Source organism: Rhinopithecus bieti, unplaced genomic scaffold, assembly GCF_001698545.2.
Source record: "Rhinopithecus bieti isolate Rb0 unplaced genomic scaffold, ASM169854v2 scaffold_21703, whole genome shotgun sequence".
Lineage (NCBI taxonomy): Eukaryota > Metazoa > Chordata > Mammalia > Primates > Cercopithecidae > Rhinopithecus > Rhinopithecus bieti.
In genome coordinates, this window is record NW_016812332.1 from 2643240 (window position 1) to 2667863 (window position 24624).

At 42.2% G+C, this 24624-nt stretch overlaps 1 protein-coding gene across 1 annotated transcript in view; it reads right to left on the reverse strand.

The window, feature by feature from the left end:
- Window positions 1–1027: 1027 nt before the first annotated feature.
- NUBPL (NUBP iron-sulfur cluster assembly factor, mitochondrial) overlaps window positions 1028–24624 on the reverse strand; it is a 377447-nt gene continuing 353850 nt past the window's right edge. Inside the window, exon 12 of the mRNA XM_017895911.1 lies at window positions 1028–1298. Coding sequence (XP_017751400.1) covers window positions 1242–1298 — 57 coding nt within the window. The 3' untranslated portion in view covers window positions 1028–1241. The remainder of the gene's footprint in view (window positions 1299–24624) is intronic.

The window sequence follows — 24624 nt, forward strand, 5'->3', positions numbered from 1 at the left end:
CATTCGAGAGAATCGAATCTCACATAATCATATATGTGACAAAGACCTCCACTATAAGCAACATTAATGAAGACAAATGAATCAGCCAAATGCTGCAGCTTGCACAGCAGCACGCAGGGAGGCTGCTTTGTGGGGGGAGCTCATTTCTGGCTGCAGCTCTTGCCTTTCCTGACAGAGATGTATGAGGAGCCTCCCACGGAGGGGGGTGTCTCAGCCACTGCCTCCACAGCCCCAGCTAGGGGGCAGGCGGTCAGGGGGCTTTGAGGGAACTTTCAGAAGACTCTCAGAGCATGTTTACACATTTTTATGAAAGTTATCTTAGGGGAGACGTGCAAATAGAGATTAGTTGGATCCAGTGGTCTCATAGTGTTAACTAAACAAGCTCCCTGCATCCTGGCAGTTGCTGACTGGGTACATAGTTATGAGAATTCTCAGCCCAGCCAGTGGGTAACCGCGCCCCATTCAGGCTTACTGAGTGCCTGAATCAGGCCTGGATGGGGCTCGGCTCTGCAGAGTCCCCTGCTCGCCTTTAGGCCATTTGTATTGTTCTTCCCATCCATTTCTCTTTGTGACAGAAGAGCAAACACTCAACTTTGAGACTTTTACTCCAACCTCTCCTAAGAGGATGACAGCCAATTAAAAAAAAGGCATTTATAAATCAAGTGGCATGAGACTGGAGCTAGTGAGGTGGCCATGGCTCTGTCCTGGCCCTGGATGGCTATGTTTTGATGCTTACCAGCAGCTCAGACAACCTCCAGAGGTGGAAAGATGGCATTCTCATGTGTTTCTGGTGAGAGGACATAAAAAACTGCCCATGCAAGGCAGATCTGCTTGTTGTGGAAGCATTTGACCCTAGCAGCAGGAAATCCCGCCATCCTTTCGGCGTTTGCTCTGTGTAATTCAAGAGATGGCAGGAAGGACAAGCTCTCCCTCCTAAGGGATGTCTCCAGCAGGACATTAAAAAAAAAAAGTACCTTATCCGAGTCTAAATGAAACATTCTCAGAAAATTCCTGACACAAATTCAACAAGCCAATTTTATTAGGTCAGTATGAAGGGCCTTGAAACTAATTAATCAACGTAGAGATGAGATCAGCCAGTGACAGTGAGACAATGGAATGAAAACTTGGTAGGCCAGTGAAAGGCCTGGATTCAGGCAGGGAAACACTAGGTTTCATTCCCCATGGAAGAAATTCCGATTGCTCAGGAAAAGACACTGAGTTGGGTGACAAATCCACTGTCATCAGCAATCTTCTTCAGGTAATATGCTCTTAATGACACTCAGACTGATTTTCCATTCCTGGGAGGAAGAGAAGGAAGTAGAAGTGATCAGAAAACATAAATTTTTTAAAATAAACCCGGGCAGGCTGCTGGAAGGATACATGTATACAAGAGAAATAAACAATAAAAACAATGCACTTGGTGAAATGAGTTTCCAGCATAAATAGAGTAACTATGAGTCAGTAAAATTGGAATGAAAACAGTGTGGGACATCTTCTGATAGGACTTAGCAGCCACACCCTCTCAATGGAGGCAGAGGGAAACTCACAGGTAGCCTTGGGGCTCACCTCTCAGGCTCCAGTTTTCTCCTTCCCTAAAACAAAGGGTTGAGCCAGATGAACTCGTGGTCCTTTCTTTCCTAAGGATGCTATTATTCAATACTCTTCCAGAGTTACCCTGAGAGGTGGCCAGGTCAGCAGTAGCTAAAAGCTGGTTATGACTGTGTTGTGGGAGTGCACAGAGTAGGGACTCCAAAATAAGAGCTAGACCTGGCCTCATACACACTCATCACTTCATTTATCAGAAGCCCCTCAAAACCTAATCAAATTGTAGCACATTATTTTATACTTACATAACACCATGCCAGCCATGTGATAGTTCAAAATGTACACATCCCTCATGTCTCCTGGAATGGTGAAAAACACTCAGCTTTTGGAGCCAGAAAAAAACTGAGTTCAAATCCCAGCTGTCCCACTAGCTGGTGTTGTGATTCTACACTAGTCACTGTCATACAACAAACTATTAGTCAGCCATTAAGAAGAATGAGGTGATCTACAGGAACTCACATGGAAAGATGTCCACAATATATTACTTAAAAGTAAATAGCAGACAACTGCCAAAAGGCAGAAGCAGCTCTGATGATGGATACATAGATAAACAAAATGTGATATATGCATACAATGGAATATTATTCAACCATGAAAAGAAAGGAAATTTTGACACATCCTACAGCATGGATGAACCTTGAAGACGTTCTGCTAAGTAAAATAAGCCAGTTACAAACAAATACTGTGTGATTCCATATATGAGGTACTTAAAGTAGTGAAATCCATAGAAACAGAAAGTGAATGGTGACTGTCATGGTCTAGAGGGAGAGAAGAATGTGGAATTGGCACTGTAATGGGTACAGGGTTTCAGCTTGGGAAGATGAAAAAAGTTGTGGAGATGGATGGTGGTGATGGTTGCACAACATTGGAAATGTACTTAATGCCACTGACCTATGCTCTTAAAGATGGTTAAAATGCTAAGTTTTGTTATATATATTTTATGACACTTAAAAAAAGTAAATGACAGAACAGTAAATATAGCATGATCCCATTTTGGTTAAAAATTTTGAATCTATATATTGTCTACGTATAGAGGGAAGTCTGAAAGGATATATACGACAACAGTAATAGGGGTTACTCTAGGGGAGTAGGAACATGAAGGGGTGGTAATGGATGACACAATTTACAAGTTTCATGTGCCTCAAGGCATGAAGCCTTGTGTTTGATAGGGCAATGGCAATAAATTCTGACTCTCAAAACCCTCTGCATCTCAAAAGGAAAAGGTATTCTCATTTTCTGGTCCCTCTTTCCCGGGATGCTATCTATGACTCTCCCTAGCTTTTTTTTTTTTTTTTTTTTTTTTTTTTTTAACCAAATACAGTCTAAACTCCTTAGCCTGGTATTTAAAGCCCTATACAACTGGATTGCAACCAGACCGTTAGCGTTCCCTTTTAGCTGCCTCTGTGCACCAGTATAGCAACCATTCCATGTTCCCTGAGCAGTGTTTTGCCTCCACGGCTTTAAGTCATTCCCTCTATAAATTGTCATTCCTTCCAATCTATGCCTATAGATATCCTGTCCACTCTTCAAGGATGTAGTCTCTGAATCCCTTGGTGGAAGTGATGTCTCCTCCCTCTCTCAAGGCAATCATCACATCTGCCAGTCTTGGTTTGCTTGTATACATGTCTTCTCTCCCCTCAGGGACCCTATGCTCCTTGAGAGAAAAGGCCATGCCTTATGTAGCTCAGGAATGCCTGTGACACTTACTACAGCGTAATTACACAACTGCAACAATGATGATGGTGCTGACAGCACCACACAGTGCCACCTGCACAACCATGAGAGTGGGTGCCTCCCTAAATTTTGCACCCTAGGCACTTTGCTCACCTACCTAGTCCCAGCCTACTACCACTCATTGAATGCCTTCACTGAGTGCGTCAGGCACTGTACTAAGAAAGGCCATATATCACTTCACTTTATCTTCACAGGAGTTTACTATGTAGGTATTACCCACACTTTGCAAATGAAGCAACCACAGCTTAGAGATTAAATAACTTGCTTAAGATCATATTACAAAAGTGGGGATTTGAACTCAGACTTGACTGATTCCAAAACGTGTAGTTCCAATAATTGTAACTCACTGCCTTATCAGTATACTTGAGAACGCAGTAGGCATTCAATACTTATATGTTTAATGAGTTTAAATGGAGACAGGTCAGCATGCTGCTGGAAGAGCACAATGACTGTTGCCCTGGTCCTGTCACAAACCTCACAGTGCTCTGGACTCCTTTGGCAGGGGTAGGCACCAGAAGTATCAGCGTCACTTTTGCTTGCAGCATTCAAAAGAAACTCCATCCTCGTTCTACTGTTCGGCCCAACTACAGCTTTCCCCTCACTCTTTTCCTCAATCCATTTCAGACACCCACTTTTCTCCAACAAAAACCCGGCGCTCAACTCATCTCTATAGATAGTGAAGTCAGGAAAGAGAGTGGGAGTGGCTATGAAAACCTCTTGGATTCTGACCTCAGATGCACAGACATGAGGGAACAAGCCCTGCAGACCCGATTAAACCCAGTTAACCTTTTGTGCTGTCCAGAGCACTGATGGTAAAGAATGCAAGAGGGATTCTCAGATGCTGAGAACAGATTCCAGGAGCCCTGAGAGGCATGAAAGGAGGAGCCATGTGCTGCTGGGAGAAGTGAGGACCTTTGTGATCAGTCCTACTTCAGGGGCAGACGGCCTCAGTACTTAGGTCTATCCAGGCTGTCACTGTCCACATGCGGCCATTGAAATGTGACTGGTGTGAACTGAGATGTCCTGTAAGTGTAAAACACATGTATGATTCCAAAGACTTAGCATGAAAAAGGAATGCCAAATATCTTATTAATCATTGTTTATGTTGATGACTGTTAAAATAAGATTTTGGAGGGTTAAGTTAAATAATATAGATTATTAAACCTAATCTCACCTGTTTCTAGTTTCTCCAGTGTGGTTATATGAAGTTACATAAGTGACTCACTCTTGTGACCTGTATTATATTCTCACTGGACAGAGCTGACCTGTAGCCCCAGACTGTTTCAGACCATGCCTTACCCCATCAACCAGGGTCCAGCTGCTGGGGCTCAGCTCTATCCCAGCTTGGGTCTCCGCACAGTGGCAGCTTTGGTGACCAATATACTCTGTAACTGCTGTAATTTAGGGGTGTCCCTGCCTCTGAAGCCAACTGCAGAGGCTGAAAACAAGAAATAACTACATTTTCACGCATTCACTCACATTTCTCCTCCCAGCCCACCTCTCTAGCTGTCTTTCTTTTAGCACAGCTGTTCTAAATACATGATCCCCAGAACAGCAGCATCACATCACCTGGGAACTTGTTAGAAATGCAGATTGCCAGGTACCATCCAGAAATCTGAATCAGAAACTGCCCAGTAATCTATGTTTTAACAAGCCCCTCCCCACAAGGACATTATTCTGATGAATTCTAATGTTTGAGAACCAGGGTCTTAGGGTACCGAAACTTTGCAGCGTATTAAAATCATGTGGGCTGCTTTAAAAAATTCCAATGCCCAGGCCACACCCCAGGCCAAGTAAATCAGGTTCTCTGGGGGTAGAACCCAGGCACTGGATTTTTGGAACTCTCCACTTGATTCCAATGTGCAGTCACAGTTGAGCCCCATTGCCTAAGGGTAAAGAACTCAAGAATATTAGTCAGTCATTTTCCCTATGGTAGAGAGCCTGTAGCTTTGGGCCCAGCAGAGAGAAGCCTTCCTGTGGGAGGAGAAAACTGTGTGTAAAATGAAGAAAGGGGCCAAACTGGGCATGCCTGAGCTTCGAAGGACTCTTTCATTATAGGCTGGCTGCTGTAATGAAACAGGCAATGGCACCTGAGATTTTTCTGAAGTTGAAATGACAATGTGGAAAGGGAACAGCTTCTCTCCACAGTCCATCAAGAGGGGAGTGGTCAGTGGGCCGCTTGGAGGACAAAGACCAGGGACACATTCATTCTCTGAGGTTTCAGGTATATTAAAATGAAGAAATGCCCAAAGAGGGTTTCAGAAATTGTGATATCCTATATTTTAGAAGTTTACATTTAATAAATTAAGGCTTTAACACGTGTAAGTTTAAAAAAAAAAAAAAACGCACAGGGTAATATAACCATCCTATTCACAGGATAATAGCAGGATTAATTTTAAAAATTCATGGGCCTGGTACCAAAATCAGGCATAAGTTTAAAGCTGATGATCATTTCCATCTTTCAGTCTTATTAGCATATCTTCAGAGATAAATTTTTTAAAATCCAAATGTGAAGTCTCTTTGTGAGATCCCTGGATGAAAGGCCCTCCTTTGCGTGCCCCTGGGGCAGACTAAGCGGACCACTGGAAAGAGATCCTAAGTGTGGCCCTGGAGCAGCTGTGAATGATTAGGTTGTGGGAAGACGACTGACATCTGGGTGCCTTGCAGCAGCCTGCCCAGGGAGGTTTCAGGGAAGTCAGAGGACCCGCCACCCCCTCTGTGTGTTCCAGGGCAGTATAATACCTGCCTCCCTACACACAATCGGTGCCTGCCCACCCTCTGTCCCCAGGCACACTTGGCTGCTGACAACAGGAAGTGAAACAGCCACACCCTCCTTTTACCCTATTAAGGTAACTCCTAGTTTGATAGGCATCCAGGGAGGGAAAGACATAAGGGAGACACTTCCCTTGTGCAGCACCTGCAGTGCTGTTGGTTTATAAAGCACGAAATCTTCTGTCCCAGAGGCTGGACTGGGCTCAGGACTGCATGTGAGATTGTGCTTCGGGAAGAGAAAGCAATCCCAGACTGAACAACAATTTTCTGGTGGCAGGTGCATCCATGAGGAGCTGCAGTCGGTCCCAGCAGCATATGCTTTCTCCTCTGGGAGGGGGACTCAAAGATGTGCAGACTAATGGGACCACCGGCTGCAAGCCTCGGAAACCTCTCAGGAGGCCCCTGGCAAGGCCTGTGGTATCTGAGCAGTGCAGGCAGCCTGGGCATCACAGGATAAAGGGGTGGAGAGTGGGGCAGGGAAGAAACAGCACAGAGGAAACAGCACACCTTGTTCTCATTGACTTGGAGTCAATGGCTGCCCACAGACTATTTCCTGGAGATTCAAGCCTCACACTCTCCTGTCCTCTCCCCTGAGTAAGGCTTCCAGAGAGTAAGGGCCACACCCAGACAGAGGTGGGTGAGGCTGGGGTTCAAAGTACAGAGCCAGCCCTTTTATCTCATAGGCAGAGGGAATCATCCACTGTGAACCCACAGCGTCCTCCACCAGAGCAGCATTTGATTCCTCTGTCTCATATCTCCGCTTGCCTTCCCTGTGGGTCAGTAGTTCCTGACTTTCTCTAGCCTATAGGAAACATGAGGAGGAGGGGGAGAGATGGAGGGGGAGGAGGAGGAGGAGAGAAGGGAGAGAATGAGCACATGGGCTGCCCAGCCCCAGCCCCATGGCACCAGCATGGTAAACACTTGGAGGGAGGCCAGCCGTCTGGCGCCTCCAGTCTTCCACATCTCCCCAGCCAAGATTTAGACCTGTATATTCTGGGCTCTTTCTGCCCCATTTCACCCAGGCTTTAAATTACCCAGACTTGGGTCTGGGTTATTCTATCCAAAGCTTTCCTCTGAAATCTAGATTGTGATGCAATGTATACATCCTCTAAATCAGATTTCTGAGGACTAAATGCCAGACTGTGTGGTGTAGCAGTCTAGCTGCAAACCATTTCAGTCAGCCCAGCGGAGGAACACACAACAAGGTGCTCATCCCTGCAGCCGTGCACAGGAGACAGCAACAGTCCAGGTAAATTAGAAAGGCCTAACTTGAGCCAGCTAGTCTTGGCAATTTAGGGAAAGTAAGGACTACACAGAGGCTCTGAGACGGCTTGCGGAATCAATGCCTACGTTGCTGGATTGCTCCTTCTTTGGTTATGGAACTAGTGGTTCCAAAATGTACCCCATGATTCCATAAGATGTGAAGAGCCATTTAGACAAGCTGAGCCAAAACCCAGAGTCTTGGAACAAGCCTGTAGCAATAATAGTAGCAGTAATGACAATGATTTTTAACATTCCTTGCTTAACAAGTGCTGGCCACAGTTCTCATGCTTTACATGGATTTACTTGGGGAATTTGATCGCTGGATCGAGGTGAGGACCACCCTCACTCCTCAGCTCCCCGGAGGACAGTTCCTTTCCCTCTGCTAGTCTGGGCTTGTTTCTTCTCATCACAAGAAAAGAAACAGGGCTACAAAGAGTAGCAAGCCCCTGACTGCTGCCCTTAAATGAACTAGCTTTAGGAGAAACACAGGTCAGGAGGCAAGCACTGTCTGCTCATGGCTGTTGTTCTTCTGGGGAGTTGTGAGGGTGGGGTAAGTGGGGAAAGGTCTCTCATTTTGTGAATACACAGTATATAAAAAGCTGAAATGAAAATAATTCAGAAATTATTGTCTTTATAAAACAACCTGTTCTGGGGTACCTTCTGTACTTCCCTAAGTATATATAAAATACAATTTTAAAATTCAGTTTAACAAAGCCCCATCAAGACACATGCATTGCATTGTGCACATCTGTATAAGTGCTCTTAAAGTGCAGGCTTGCATGAACCTCAGTTTTCTAGAGGAGTGCGTCCTGTTGGGGAAGAAGGGAAAGAAGGCAGTAAAAATAGCATTGTGTAGCTGCTGACTGTGCACTGGCCACACAGCTAAGCACAGAGTGCCTAGAGAGTTTTGGCAGGATCATCACATGTTGTCCTCACAACAGACCCACGAGGGAGGTACATCATCCCAATTTACAGATGAGGAAACTGAGGCTCAGGAAGACCAAGTGACAGCTTCATTATCACACAGCCATTAAGAGCAGAGCTTGGTGGGAACTCAGGCTTCCATGACTCTAAAGACTGGAACTACAGACAAGCTGCAAAGCAAGATCAGGTCAAGATATTCTCCAAAGTTACATCCCGTGGCTCCTCAGTTACAGATGTGATTGCAGAATCCTGACATTTCTTTTCTTTTTGGTCTCCTTGTTTCCTCAATCCAGTCAGAATGAATTTTAGATGTGTCCCAAGTGCAGTCTGCCTTCAGTTGTGAAGAGCCACTCAGACACTTGGAGCTAGCCCAAGTGCCCAAGTAGTAGGTCTGTGAATAAACGTCACTTCTGGAATCATTCTTCAACAAGTATAGCTTGACTAGAAAGACTCAAATGCCCGCACTGGTCCCAGAGAGCCATCACCCAGTGCTGCCAAGTCTGACCAAGAGGCATCCTAGCTAAGGAACCAGTCACACCACTGGCTCTCACGCCACACCTGAAAGGAGCACAACAGGAGTTTCTCCAGGAAGCTTCCCAACGTTCAGATGAGTTGCTCTCCATGTGGATTCAGAATCCTGATGAGCTGACACCAATTCCAGGCCTGGCATGTCTAACAAATGCAGCATTCAAGCCCAAGACACTGAAATTGTTACCTCATGTTATAAAGGACCTGAAGCTGCATGCAATTAGCGCTGCATCTGTGAGACTTGGGAAAGACAACTGAGAGAACAGGGGCTTAAAAAGACTATTTTGGTCCATATGGAAAATTGGTGTGTTGCATGCATGGTAAAATCCTTTCAGATATGTTTTTAAACCTTACATTTTAAAATTGGGGACTTAAATATTATTATAGGAAAAGCCATATGATTCCTTTAACATCAGAAGGAGATCTGTAAGTTAAAAAACTGTTGGAACCTTGTAAAGAAATTAACATTGTGAATGAACTCAGGCATTAGTGCAAATTAATCAAACTGCATACATTACAATTTTTAATCAGTCATGGAATCTCAATACTTGAAGGGACCTTGGAAATCATCTGTCCCAAGAGCAAGAATTACGGAAGATAAACTGGGCAGATGGAGAAAAACCTCCTGACTAGAGAAAGGCACAAAAAACAAAGTCAGGAGGCAGCATGTGCAGTGGTTTGAAAGCTCAGGGGTTTGCAAAGACAGCCTGGGTTCAAAGCTCAGCTTTGCTTTTTGATGGCAGTATGAACCAGGCTGAGTTGTTTGACCCTCCTAGGTGACAGTTTATAAACAAAAGGTTATTCTGAGTCTTAAGAGAGACCATCCATAGAAAGGGCGTAGTATGGTCCCTGGGATACCATGTGGTGCCTGGGACACCAGTGCTGAGTAAATATTAGCTCGATAGAAAAAGGAATTTCACAAACATAATCTGAGTGAGCCAGACTGACACACTATGTATAACTGTGGTCTTTCTCTTTCACTTGGCCATGAAAGAAAAGCAAAATACAGTATATCGAAGCATTCAGATTTCTGACCATGAGAACAGGACATAATACCCAAGGTCTTTTCTGGAATAAAAAACGATCTTCATAAAAGGGAATCACATTTCAGCTGTAAATAAAGTCAGACCTGATAATCGAGAAAGGAAGACCCCCATGGAGATGGTGAATCACGTACGTATGTGGGTAAGTGAAAGCTGCCTCCAAAGGTCTTGATGCAAAGCTGTCCAAGGTTTAGAACTCTGGGCACATTTCTGGCCAAAAGAGGTTCAAAACCATCATCCACGGTGTTCTGTTCTGGCCTTAAGATGGAACTAGTGCTGCATTAAGTGTCTGATTGGGAAAAGCTAATGGTTAACAAATAAGATATAACTCTCTGGGACATCTTGATATAAATTTAGTTTAGCCTTATAATATAAAAATTATTAATTATGCTAAGGGAGGGAACATAGATTGGTGGAAGACTTATAGGCTGTGGAATAGAACAAATCCTAGAACTGTCAATTGGTACTGTGAGATCTTAAACAAGAGATACAGTATCTTCAACCTCAGTTTCTTCATAGTTGCTGTGAAAGGCCAGCACAGTGTCAGCCACACAGGTGGTACCCAAGAGGCATTCATTTTCTCTCTGCATTCATTCTACATTTGTTATATTAAACAACTCTCTTTTTTAAAAAATTTAAGTAGGTTTTTGGGGAACAGGTGGTGTTTGGTTACAAGAATGAGTTCTTTAGTAATGATTTCTGAGATTTTGGTGCACCCATCACCTGAGCAGAGGGGGTGGGAGGGGGTGAGGGATAAACAGCTCTATTTTGGGTGGAAAAGAGGGCTATACTTGCTTGACTCAGTTTCCAACACAGATAGGAAGCCCAGCAGTTCAGACCAACACTAAGAATAGACAACACTCTCTATTTAGCAGCAACACACCTGAATTACAGACACGGCGTTTGTGTGGGAATCAGCTCTGGACTACTAATTTCCCAGACCCAAACCTACAGTGGCAGAAAAGACAGCTGAACTCAGAGCAAGAGACAAGACTTCATCCTATTTCTGTTACTAGCTTTTTTTTTTTTTTTTTTTTTTTTTTTTTTTTTTTTTTAACACCATAGGCAAGCCACTTAACATTTAACCTGTGTGTCTGGCTCCAAATCTACAAAATGAGGGCTTTGACCAGATAACATCCAAAGCTCCTTAGAGCTCTCAAAATTCTATCTTTCTTTAGTTTGGGTTCATGCTGTTTGTTAACATGTGTGACCACTTCTACTCCAAAAGCCACAGGACCCTGCTGCATGTCCTCCACCTTCGTTCAAGCCATGATTTGTTTCCTCGGTTAGTGGCTCCATATTAACAGCAGTTGCACAAACAGGATCTAAGTGAGCCAGGCTGCCAGCTGTCACTGCTGTATCTTCTGCTTACTCTGGAGGTAGGCTGAAGCTGTGTGATCCGAGAATAAATGGATCTGCCATGAAGGTAGGATTTTACTGCAAAAATGAGTTTTCTGATGAGTTTAAAGCAGCAAAAATACTCTGAAGGCTGTTTTATACCTAAATCGTGCTATATGAATTAAAAAGTAAAACACAACCTCTGATACTTCAGGTTTTAGTTTCTTGTGGCTGATGTAAAATTCACTTAACTCCCAACTGACGTCCCCAAAAACATTTTTTTGGATCAGAATTCAAAATAAAATAGGGGCACATACCAATTGTAGCCCCATACAAACCAATGGGGGCAAGAGCTTGTTTTATAGAATGTTAAGCGCTCACGAAACTAAGGGTTTGATTCATCACTGTAGTTTATAGTTTCCTCAACACTTAGCAGTGTTTTGTACCTAGCAGGCTGGCAGCTGTTTGCAGGCAGAGATGATACTTCATTCATATCTAGCACAGTGCACTGGTATATTGGACGTACATGTATTAGTTTGCTAGGGTTACCATAACCAAATACTGCAGACTGAGTGGTTTAAACAATGGAGATTTATTTTCTTACAAGTTTGGAGGCTAGAAGCCTGAGATTGAGGTGTCGGCAGGATTAGTTTCTTTGAAGGCCTCTCTCCTTGGCTTGTAAAAGGCCATCTTCTGTCTGTGTCTTCTCGTAGTCTCCTCTCTATACACACCTGTCCAAATTTCCCCTTCCAGATACTAGCAAAATTGGATTGTGGCCCACCCTAATGATCTCACTTTAATTACCTCTTTATAGACGTATCTCCAAGTATAGTCACATTCTGAGGTACTGAGGGTTAGGACTTCAACATATGAATTTGGAATGGTAGGGGGATAATTCAGCCCACAACATATGCTGAGTAAGTAGTGTATGCATAAATGGTGGATGGATGGGTGGATGAACAGGTGGACACATGAATGGATGGATGGATGGTGAATAACCAGGTGATCAACAAATACCTGATGCATTGAGTAAATTTACACAATCACTTGTGGAGACTGGGTTTTACTATAATATCACCCCAAAGATTTTAAATTATACATTTTAATCCAGCCTTACAAGAAAGTTTAAAAATCATTGCCTATCAAATTCTATCAAGCTAACAAAAAATAGCCACACCCATATTTACTAACGCCATTTCCCTATCCTAATCATTCCCATCTTTAATGACTTCCTCTAGCTGAGAGAATATCAGTATTTGCCTACAACAAATAACTACTACTTCTCCCATGAATACCTACATACTTAAAACCTTCGCATTAAGAAAACAGGAGGCCGGGCACGGTGCCCCATGCCTGTAATCCCAGCACTTTGGGAGGCTGAGGCGGGTGGATCACTAGGTGAAGAGATGGAGACCATCCTGGCTAACACGGTGAAACCCTGTCTCTACTAAAGATACAAAAAATTAGCTGGGCGTGGTGGTGGGTGCCTGTAGTGCCAGCTTACTCGGGAGGCTGAGGCAGGAGAATTGCTTGAACCCGGCAGGCGGAGGTTACAGTGAGCTTGAGCTGAGATCGCATCACTGCACTCCAGCCTGGGTGACAGAGCAAGACTCCATCTAAAAAAACCAAAACAACAACAACAAAAAAAAACAATGATTAAGAGAATAGTTTTAGTTAAATCTGTTGCCTGATATTTCATTGTTTGTTTGCTTTTAACCAAACCCGACTACTACTTAGTTTGTAGGTTGCCTTAACACTTTGATTCCATTCAACAAACTACAGAAATGCCCCATAGAATTGAAGGTAAGAGGAAATATCCCTACCAGGGACCTCAAGGAATCTTCCTTCTGATTCATCTGGTCACTGTGAGTGTTTGTTACATCTCTAACGATACAGAAATTCATAAACCAACCCTCCATCACCAACGTTCCTTCTCTATTTTTCTGTCTATCAGATGAAGTTGGTCATATGTACACCTATCAAGGGAGTTGTAGGTGCACATCTAGACAAGGGTCAGAGGAGTGCCTGAGCTCCCCTGTCCCGACCTTGATGCCCTGAGTCATGTTGCTGGCTGCAGTTCTGACTCAGAGCTGCCATAGTATCAGCCTACATCATGACAGGAAGTGCTACCAGAGGTCATGCTCAGCTCTACTGAATGAACTGTTTGTCACAGCTAGTATGAAACTGATTCACTGCTGTCATGGGACCATGTGGGCACTCATTCATTCATTCATTCTTCAGTCATCCATTTCCTACCGGAATCTTGTCTAACAGAAAAGCCATAGCATAGCATCTCTTGAAACAAGTGTGATACTTTTAAAAGTTCTGTTACGATTTATACCATTTTTGTCCTTAAAAATTATAACAGAGCAATAGATGGGTTGTAAGAGTTCTATCTGTATAATATATGATTTAGGTATTAAAATGTAAAGACAAATTTATGGAGGTCTCTTGTCTGTGACAATGATGAATTATCTTGGCTCTGATCCTTGGACAAACTGGCTACACTAAACTTAGAGTTAAGACATGCGGTGGTTCTGCTGCTGCATTCCCTGAGGCTTCCTGAGACAGATATTAGGAATGAATATTTTCACAGGCATTGCTAGGCATGATGTCACTTGATTTTGACTCCAGGTGTAGGATGGGGCCCATGAGGTTCTAGGTTCCCCTTCTGCAGAGTTCTTTCCCCATTCCTACACACCCAGACATTTGTATCAGGAATTGATCAAAATGCATTCATGTGCTATAACTTCTTGTCAGGGATTCAAACCAAGTGATTTCTGACCTCTCTCCATCTGCCTCTCTTTTTAAAATATGTTTTAATTGTCTTGTTTTAGACATGTTTTATTGTAAACTACTTCACATTCTTTTTGAGAATAGGTGGTATGTAAACCATAGTGAAGAAAAACCTTCAAGCCAGCATAATATTTCCAGAGCACAGAAAGCTCAGTGAGGAGGGGGCAAGGAGAGGCTGGTTGCCCTCGGGCCTACCCACTAGGTGTGCCTGTCACTCCCACCATCAGGCTCTGTCCTCTGCAGGCTGAGGGATGATGGAAGACAATCCAGAGGTCTGTTAGGAGCCCCACTCTGTCAGAAGCAGAGCATCCAGTTCACTCAGGCCTTGCTCTACTGACAACTTCATGTCACAGAGGGACAAGGATGTTGTAAGAGAGCTACTGCTTGGATCTAATTTTGGCCATTGAAGGTGAACTAGGTGGATAACACAATAGAAGTGACTGGCACTTAGACAGAAAAGGACCTTGTCACCATATGATTCTCAAGAGCCAAAGAAGTGAATGCGAGCCATCTATGTTCCTGAGACTGCAAGAATAAAGGACTCTACAAGCCCAGAGAAAAGAAGGTGATTCAGTGGATTAAATCTCAGAGGGCAGAAGAATGTGGAGGCTAGAGTACATGCTCAGGAAGCTGGACAGACCTGAGTCAGGCTCTTGGCGCTGTCCTTACGGCTGTGCAAATGTCACCTCTCTGTATCTCAATTTCCTTATCTGTAATTGTGAATAATAAGACCTACCTCATATGTCAACAGTGAGAATTAAATGAGATCACATATATAAAGCCCCTAGTATGGTTTACAATTACGGTGAACACTCAATAAAGGTTATTGTTGTTATTATTGTTACCATTATTGTAGACTTCCTGTGTGTAAGACATGAGGCTAGACGCTCTTTGATTCCATGGTCAGAGACTTTAATCATGTAGAACTTGGTTCTAGAAAGATTGGAGGCTCCATCTAATTTAATTCTGACTCTACTCTGGAGAGGAGGAAGAGAGGGAACTATCCATATAAATTACTGTCTCCAATGAGCTTATATTTTACAAGGAGACTCACAAAGGCAGGAAGTAGGAATTTGCAGCTGACAGCAGATACAAAGGAGTGGCATAAAAAGAAAGAATCAAGTCACGGAAGTAGAAGGCTGGGGCACAAGATAATGCACACATAAAATACAATGAGAGCCATTGGGATGGGTTCGGAACAAGAAAAAGAAGAAGAGAAGAGTTGGCCTCCTGCTTGGGGCAGATGATACAGTTAATTTAGAGATGATACAGTGAAAACAGAATTACTCAACTCCTAGTTTGCTTCCATCTTCTTTATCAGGAATGACCTTTGAGCCAGAAAGAAGAGCAAAAACATTGGCCAAGAGGAAATTAAAGTCTGTGATAGTGAGAAGATAGGAGGAGAGCACCTGGCTGCTGCATTTAAGTCTCCAGGCTCAGATTAATTACATCTTAACACCATCTGTACATGCACCCCAATACTCACTGCAACAGGAACAGTAAAATAAGAAGCCCTAGGACCCTAAAATAACAGGAATTCATTTACAATATCTGACATCTGAAAAAAATGGAAATGTTATAATATATGAGACTTTATGAAGCACGGTAGAACTTACAGAAACTTGCAGAGGGGCAAATATCTCAATTTTATTAACGGGGACTTTTAGCAAAATTCTAATGCAGCTTAGATACTTTGTGTTGACGAGGAAGATGAATGCTGGTCAGACTAACCTCATCTCCTCTCTGACAGGGTTCCTCAGGTAGTAACTGTTCCATTGTCTAGTTAGAAAATGGTGACAAACAAGTCTGCACACTTTCTTTGTGGACAAGGTAGAGAAATACAAGCTCCATGATAATACAATAAGGAACACTCAGAGGAGCTCAACTATAATCCCCCAAAAGGACTGGAGAACAGGATAATATTATTCTCTACAAAGATGTGAATGGGCACATGACTTGGTCTTCAGTGCCTCTCTATACAAAAACAGTAATGACCTGCAAGACAAAGGAAGTCTGCTGACATCTGCTGGGAGAATGATCAGGAGGCAGCTGGTGAGGTGGAGGAGGGGTTGAGAGCTCAGGCTGCGGAAGTAGAGAACTGTTTGAATCCCAGCTCTACCACTTACTGTGTGATGTTAAAGAGGTTACTTACACTCTCGGACTCAATTTCCCTATCTGGAAAATGGGGATAATGATTGTATCTACCTCATATATGAGGTAGATTAAATTAGTACATAAAGCATTTAGAACAGTATCTGATTATAGAAATTGTCATTATAAATAGGATCCCAATCACTTCTGTCACGAAGTGATGGAATCTCACAAGATGAAAGCTATACAAATAAGATATTGACTATAACTTATACTACCACAAAGGAAAACAGCTTAAAAGTCTAACAACAGGAGAATTACAGTACATATATATGATAGAATATTACAGCCATTAAAATCATGTGGCAGGCAACAAAAGCAAAAATAAACAAGTGGACTACATCAAATTAAAAAGCTTCTGCACAGCAAAGAAAACAATCGAAATGAAAAGGCAGCCTACAGGTTGGGAAAAAACATTTGCAAACCATATATTTGATAAGGGGTTAATATCTAAAACATAAGGAACACACACAACTCAAAAGCAAAAAAATGAATAACCAGATTAAAATATAGGCAAAGGACCTGAATAGACATTTCTTTAAAGAAAGTATAAAAATGGCCAACAGGTATATGAAAAGGTACTCAGCATCACTAATCATCAGGAAAATGCAAATCAAAATCACAATGAGATATCATCTCACACCTGTTAGGTTGGCTATTATAAAAAGACAAGAGATCAGTGTTGACAACGGGATGGAGAAAAGGAACCCCTTTGCAATGTGGTGGGAATGTAGATTGGTGCAGCCATTGTGGAAAACAGTATGGAGGTTCCTAAATAAACTAAAAATAGAACTATAATATGACCTGGCATCCTCTTCTGGGTATATACCCAAAGGAAATGAAATCACCGCCTCGTAAAGACAACCGTGCTCTTATGTTCATTGCATTATTCACAATAGCCAAGATATGGAACAACTAAAGTTGTCCTTCAACAGATGAATGAACACAGAAATTGTGTTGGGACACACAATGGGATATTAGTCACCCTTAAAAAAGGAGATCCGGACATTTGTGACAACATAAAAAGGACATTATGCTACGTGAAATAAGCCAGACACAGAGAAAATATTGTATTATCTCACTTTCGTGTGGAATTTTAAAAAAAATCAAATACACTGGGCGCGGTGGCTCACACCTGTAATCCTAGCACTTTGAGAGGCCAAGGTGGGTGGATCACAAGGTCAGGAGTTCAAGATCAGCCTGGTCAATATGGTGAAACCCTGTCTCTACTAAAAATACAAAAATTAGCTGGGCTTGGTAGCAGGTGTCTGTAGTCCCACCTACTTGGGAAGCTGAGGCAGGAGAATCGCTTGAACCCAGGAGGTGGAGGTTGCAGTGAGCCAAGATGGTGCCACTGCACTCCAGCCTGGATGACAGAATGAGACTCCATCTCAAAAAAAAAAAAAAAAAAAATCAAATACATAGAAGCAGAGAGTAGAACAGTCATTACTCAGTGGCCAGGGGTGGGAGAATAGGAAGATGTAGATCACAGGGTACAAATAAATAAGCAAATAAATATGTACATAAATAAAAATATAGTCATGTTACAGAAGAATATTTAATTACTCTAATAAGGAAAATGAATCAGGGAAAGGGAAAGGAGAATGATGGAGGCAGAGGTACTGTTTGGGCAAAGTGGTCCCTGAGAGAGGGTATGGGATCAGGTGCTGAAATGGACTGAGCCATGTAGCGCTGGGAAGAGCAAAGGCTCTCAACAGGAAAGAGCTTGAAGTGGAAAGAAGCCCTGGAGATGGAGTAGGTAAGCAAAGGAGAGAACAGAAGGAAACGAAGAACGAAGTTGAAGGCCCATCACACAGGCCCCTGCAGGCCAGAGTAAGGAGCGACTGGGGTTTCATTTTATGTGATATGGGAAGCCCCTGGACGACTCTCAGCAGGAGACAGTCAGGATTTTAAAGGATCACAATGGTTGTTTTTTGGAGAATAGAGTGTAGGGGAGTGAGAATGGAAGCAGGGAAACCAATTTTAAGGGATAGTAGTTTAGTAGTTTTACAGTAGTTTAAGAAAAAGATAGAGGTGGCTTACGTTGGGAAAAAATGGTGAAAAGTGTCAGGCTCAGGATATATTTTGAACGGCAAACAGCATGATCCTAATTTTATAAAAAAGAAACACATACACATATTGGAAATATATATATGCAGATATTAATAGAGGTTATCTCTGGATCATGCTATTCATGGTAACTGATTTCCTTCTTTGTATGTTTCTGTATTTCAAAGTTTCCACAACAAACTTGTAGTATTTAATCAGAAAAAAAGAAGATATTTTTGGAAAAAATATCTCTTTTCTCTAAAAGGAAAATCAAAGGCAGGCCAAGTGAAGTGTGGACGAGCAATAGCCTAAGTAAAGAGATGTCAAGGATCTGACTGACTACAATTTCAATACTGACAGTGTAAATGACTAGCAGAAATAGTAATGTCTCCTAAGACTGTAGGTAATAGGACATCATGCACCCTGGGGAGGAGGTGATTGTTCCCTTCCACTCTGCTTTATTCAAGCCCACCTGGTATAGCATATGCAGTTCTGGGCACCAACATCTAAGATCCAACTGAGGCTGGGTGTGGTGGCTCGTGCCTTAGCTGGATCTTAGATTGGATCTTAGATCCCAGCATTTTGAGAGGCTGAGGCAGAAGGATCACTTGAGGCCAGGAGTTCAGGACCAGCTTGGCAAACATAGTGAGACCCTGTTTCTACAAAGAATTAAAAAAAAAAAAAAAAAAAGCTGGGCATGGTGGCTACTTTAGTGGCTGAGGTGGGAGGATTCTTTGAGTCCAGGAGTTTGAGACCTTAGTGAGCCATGATTGCATCACTGTACTCCAGCCTGGGTGACAGAGTGAGAACCTGGAAGGAAGGAAGGAAGGAAGGAAGGAAGGAAGGAAGGAAGGAAGGGTCCAACTGAAGGAGAGGACAGTCAGGACTGGTAGGGGCCTTCAAAGCATGCACTGTAATAAGGGGGGTAGTTACCACCCACTGAGCACCCACTCTGTGTCAGGCACTTAAAAAATGTGCAGTATTTAAGATATGAGATGCTCACTTGAATGGAAGAAAAAGGGTGGCAAATGAACATTTTTTGAACACTTACAGAGCCAGGGCTAATCGCTTTTCATATTTTAGTGCATCTAATTCTCACCACAACACTCTGAGATAAACATCTCTGTTCTATAAATTTGAGTTAGGGATACAGTATTGCATCACTGTGGGCTCTGGAGCCCGAGAGCCTGTGTTCAAATCCTAACAGATATGTGACCTTAGGCTTACTACTAAGCCTTCCTAAGTTTCAGTTACCTCATCTACAAAATGGTGGCCTTTTTGCAGACAGGGTTGTTTAAAGACTAAATTTGTTAATATATTACAGCACTTAGCACAGTACTGGGCAAATAGTAAGGTCAATAAACATCAACTGTGATTGTTAAAAATGTGACTAAGATTAACCAATGAGTAAGCTGGGAGTCAGTGGAGAACAAAATAATCTGAGGTCCCTGGGTATTAATTTGATGAAGTTTTGTCATAGGGAAGAGGTTCCTACTGACATCAGGAAGTAGAACCAGGCTGGGTGAGTTGGTTCATGCCTGTAATCCCAATAATTTGGGAGGTCAAGGTGAGAAAATCACTTGAGGCCAGGAGTTTGAGACCAGCCTGGGCAACATAGAGAGATCTCTTCTCTAAAAAAATAAAATAAAATAAATAATAAATCAGCCAGACATCGTGGCATGCACCTTCTGATATCATGGCATGCACCTTCCAAGTCCTAGCTACTTGGAAGGTAGAGGCAGTAGGATCACCTGAGCCAAGGAATTAGAGGCTGCAGTGAGCTATGCTCTCACCACTGTACTCTAGCCTGGGCAACACAGCAAGACCCTATGTCTAAAAAAAAAAAAAGTAGAACCAGACTCAGTGAACAGAAGTGTAACAGGGAATCTGGTAGGAAGCACTCTGAAATTAAACAGTTACTTTTCTGTCTAAGTGGACACTGATCTTCCCCATTTGATGAAGAATCATTAAGTGGCCACTCTTACTTATGATGCTGTAAGATATTTAACACCTTGTTGCCCTGGAGAGGAGAGTCTAGTAGAAGCTAAGTATGGCCTGACAAAGCCTGCCCCTCCAATACCCCTGTTATGCAGAGCTGTTCTCTGACGAAAGATGGAACAATTGCAGGGAGGTCAAGGAGCCTCCTAGGGGGAGACATTTTTAGAATCTTCCTGATGGGTTAGGATAGACCCCACAAGAAGCCCGGAGGAGAAAAGGACACCATAAATTCCAAAGGGGAAACTCACCATGAGAAAAGGGACAGTCTAGACTGATGATCCAGTGTTACCAGCAGGATTAAGGGTACCAGGGGTATGAGGAGGCTGCTCCCATGTATCCCATGGTTGAGACTAGAAACCCTTCTGGTTGTGGGTGTGATTGGAGAACAATGATTGAGCACTGTGAACTAAAAGAGCTGTAACCTTGAGGTCCAAGTCCTAGATCCATGAAGAAGACCTAGGTCAGTGAGAGAATCCCTGCAGCAGTGGGGGAAGTAGCTGCTGGCCTGTGTAGAGCCAGTTTTCAATATTACCCCACAGGAAGAAGCAGCAGTATTGGCAGACCACTTGGACTCCTCAGTTTTGTCTCTGCTTGCTTTTAGAACTGGAACTGGCCCTTTTGGAATGAATTAAGACCAGACTGTTCTTGGCAATCTCGGATGTTTAGAAGAGGTGAGAGGTGGTAGGGCCTTAAGAGAGATATTGGGCTTCCTATTAGTATTATCAGGAAGATGTTCTGGCAACTAATAGGGGAATAAAAGATATATCTATTATTTGTACTCCCCAGGTCATTAAAGTGGGTTATATCATGGGTTATATCAGTTGTATATAACTTAATAAAACTTAAATAAGCTTAATGTTAAGGGCTTTCTAAAAACCAGAATTAATAATAATAATAGCAGCTAGTATTTATTTGCTGCTTACTATATGCCAAATTCTACCTCCCTTAGCTCATTAATCATCACAAAACCCTATGAATGTCAAAGCAACACAAGAGTCCATGGATGGATACATGGATAAACAAAATATGGCATATATATATATATATATACACACACACACAAAGGAATACTATTCAACCTCAAAAAGGAGGGAAATTCTGACATATGCTACAAAATGGATAAACTTGGAAGACATTATGCTAAGTGAAATGAGCCAGTCACAAAAAGACTATATTTTCCACATATATAAGGCACTTAGAGTATAAAAAATCATAAAGACAGAAAGTAGAATGGTAATTCCCAGTGGCTGGGAGGAGGTAGAAATGGAAGTTATTGTTTAAGAGGTATAGAGTTTCCATGTTGCAAGATGAAAAGAGTTATGGAGATGGATGGTGGTAATGATTGCAGAACATTATGAATATATTTAATATTACTAGACTGTTCACTTAAAGTTGAGTAAGATGATACATTTCATATGTATTTTACCACAATTTAAAAAAAAAATGTTAGGGAAAAAAACGGCTATGAGTTGTTTTTATCACCATTTTACAGATGAGGAAACTGAGGCAGAAAGAGGCTAAAGTATCTTGTTCAAGGTCACACAGTAGACATGGGTGGGACAAGAATTACATGATAGGGCCTCCTGATCACAGAACCTATTCTTTTACCTCTGTCCTCTTCTCCCTTTCTGTAAAGACGGAGAGATGCAATGCCCCATGGGGATGCAGTTGATGGGATTAGAATAGATGGGTGGTTGGACTACAACACCTATAAAATCTATTTCTTCGTTGCAGCACTTCTGTTCAACCTTAAGAATTTGTGTGCTTCATTTAGCTCTACAGAATTACTATCAAAATGAACTGTTTGCTATGGTTGGAAAACAAGCTTAGGAACTACTGCTAAGGAATATAAAGATAAACCACATATTGAGATGCATTCTAAGTCTACAGGTCAAACCTATTACAACAACCTTTAGAGAAATAGCATTTGTTCATCCAGTAACTATTCATTACATGCCTTCTACATGTATTGTTCTAGGTGCTTGGTATATAGCAGTGAACAAAGTGAAATGGACAAAGATCTCTGCTTTTGTGGATTTTACAGTCTTGTGGGGGAGAGAAAGTAAACAGTAAACATAGTAACTGAGTAAATAATGCAGTACATTAGGAGGCAATAAGTACTTGATCACAGCTGCAGTTTTAAATTAGGTTGGCAGGGGAGACCTCATTGAAAAGGTGACATCTAAGCAAAAGCTGAAGGCGTCAGAGGCAGCCACATATGAAAGAAGAACATTTCAGGCAGAAGAAACATCCAGTGCAAAGGTCTAAGACAAGAGCCTGTGTGGCTGGAGTTGCTACAGGGAGGCCTATGTGACTAGGGCAGGGTTGGGGAGGGGGTGAGGAGTGGGAAGTCAGTGCAAGTAGTGAAGGAGGGGTTGATTATACAAGTCTTCCAGGCCACTTTAAAGACCCTGGCTTTACACTGAGTGAGATGGGGAAGCACTGCAGGGTTTTAAGCAGAGAAGTGACATGATCTGACTCACATGGGATATATTAAAACACACCGTATTTAACATTGTTTTGACTTGAAAAGATTCTTTATCCCTGAGATCACTGCTCATGAGGAAACGGAGCTTACATCTAAGCAAATGTCATCACGACGTGCTGAGAACCCCACTGATCCTGTGAGTGCAGTGGAAGGAGAAGGAGTTGGGGGAGTTGAGTAAAAATAGTTGTGTCACTTTGTTCAAAGAACTGCTGGGAGGAATAACTAATAACAATAGCTGTAAAGGTCACTGCAAATATTAAGTGCTATCAAATGCTAACTACTATTTAAAAATAGAAAGCCTGTCATTATTCTTTGGCCCAGGAGTCAGGACCTCTGGCAGCCTGCACGCCTCGGCCAGCCTGTTAATGTTTCAGTGCCTTTAAAGGACTTTCCCATCAGACTATGTTATCTGATGGCTCTATCTCCCATCTACAGTTATGGTGGAAGGAACTGAGCTATTTACCACATATACTCTGCAACAAAACACAATCCTGAGGGTAGGGGTTGATGAGCATTTGTTTTTCGTTTTTGCTTTTTTAAAAAATCATTAATTCTTAGGCTGCACTTACAAAACTCCCTGAAAGCACTGAACGTTTGAATGGATGACATGGGTTTACATGTAAAAAGTTCTTGCAGCGAGTTGTTTACCTCAAACTATTGGGTCATGGAAATTTTGCTCGAGATTTGTTTGTGTGGGAATAACACTGCAATACTAGCTTGTCAGTGCCAGCTTTGAAACTAACACAATGAATAGCTATTGTTCTGACAGAATATCCGGCAGCTCATGTCTACATACACTGAAGATGACCTTCCTCTTTAGAAATAGTTCCCGTCATTATATATATATTTTAAAATGTTATTGGTGTACCCAATGTTCTAGGTGCTTGGGGAGAAGGGACATTGTATAAAGATATTTCAGTTTCTCTCCTAAAAGGATTCCACAACTACTCTATTTGGTTAGTCAGGTTGCCAATATTACTGCATTCCTGGTAAAAAAAAAAAAAAAAAAAAAAAAAAAAAGACATGTTACAGAGATAGAAAATAAAGAAAGGAAAAGGTAAGCTTGTCATTTAACACCAATTAAGTACCAGATTCTATGATATGATATCATTTCACTTCACCAGCACAACCTAATAAAAATAGATACTGTCCACCATTTTGCAGATGAGGGACTAAGACAGATTATGTCACTTGCTAACTTTAGTTAAGTGATACTCACTAATTTAGTAAGTGTCAGAACTGGGATTTGAACTTCGTGCCGTTGACTCTAAATCCGTGCTTTCCCACCACACAGACCTGCCGTCAAGAAGACTGCCACCTAGTGAGTATGACAAGACTCAGGTATATAAATCAACTAGAGAAAAACAAGCAGCACATAACCAAATGCTTAATCCACATGACTCCAAGACGCCTGGGTTTAATTCTACAAACAAATACAAAGGCCTACAAAAAGCAAGGCTCTAAGCAAAGTACTTGCAGGGACATTAATGGAGTAGAAGAACTAAAGGAGGTAAATATTTTTCTGTCAATGACATATATGCCTCAGATAATCCAAGATGACTGAGAAGAGAGGCGCGATGTAGGCCCAAGATGACACTGCTCACCTTTTGAAGTGCTAGGTCCATTCTTGTCTTACACCTGAAGTTCCATGGTCTACAAGCCAACAGTCTTGAGGGGTGGGATGTGAATAAGTCCTATACAGTAAGTCTTCACACATTAAAGAAAACGAGAATTAGAAGTCACAAAGACAGCTGTAGCATCCATAGATAATGATGAAAATAAGTCTAAAATGTGATTATCTGTTAATGTTTAAGGCATTAACAATGAAACACTTTCCTTTTAGCCGACGGACACTTTCCTTTTAGCTGAGATCCTGGAATGCCATGTTAACCTTTAGTTCCTAGGATGCCTGTCCTGTTTTTTGTAATCCACTGA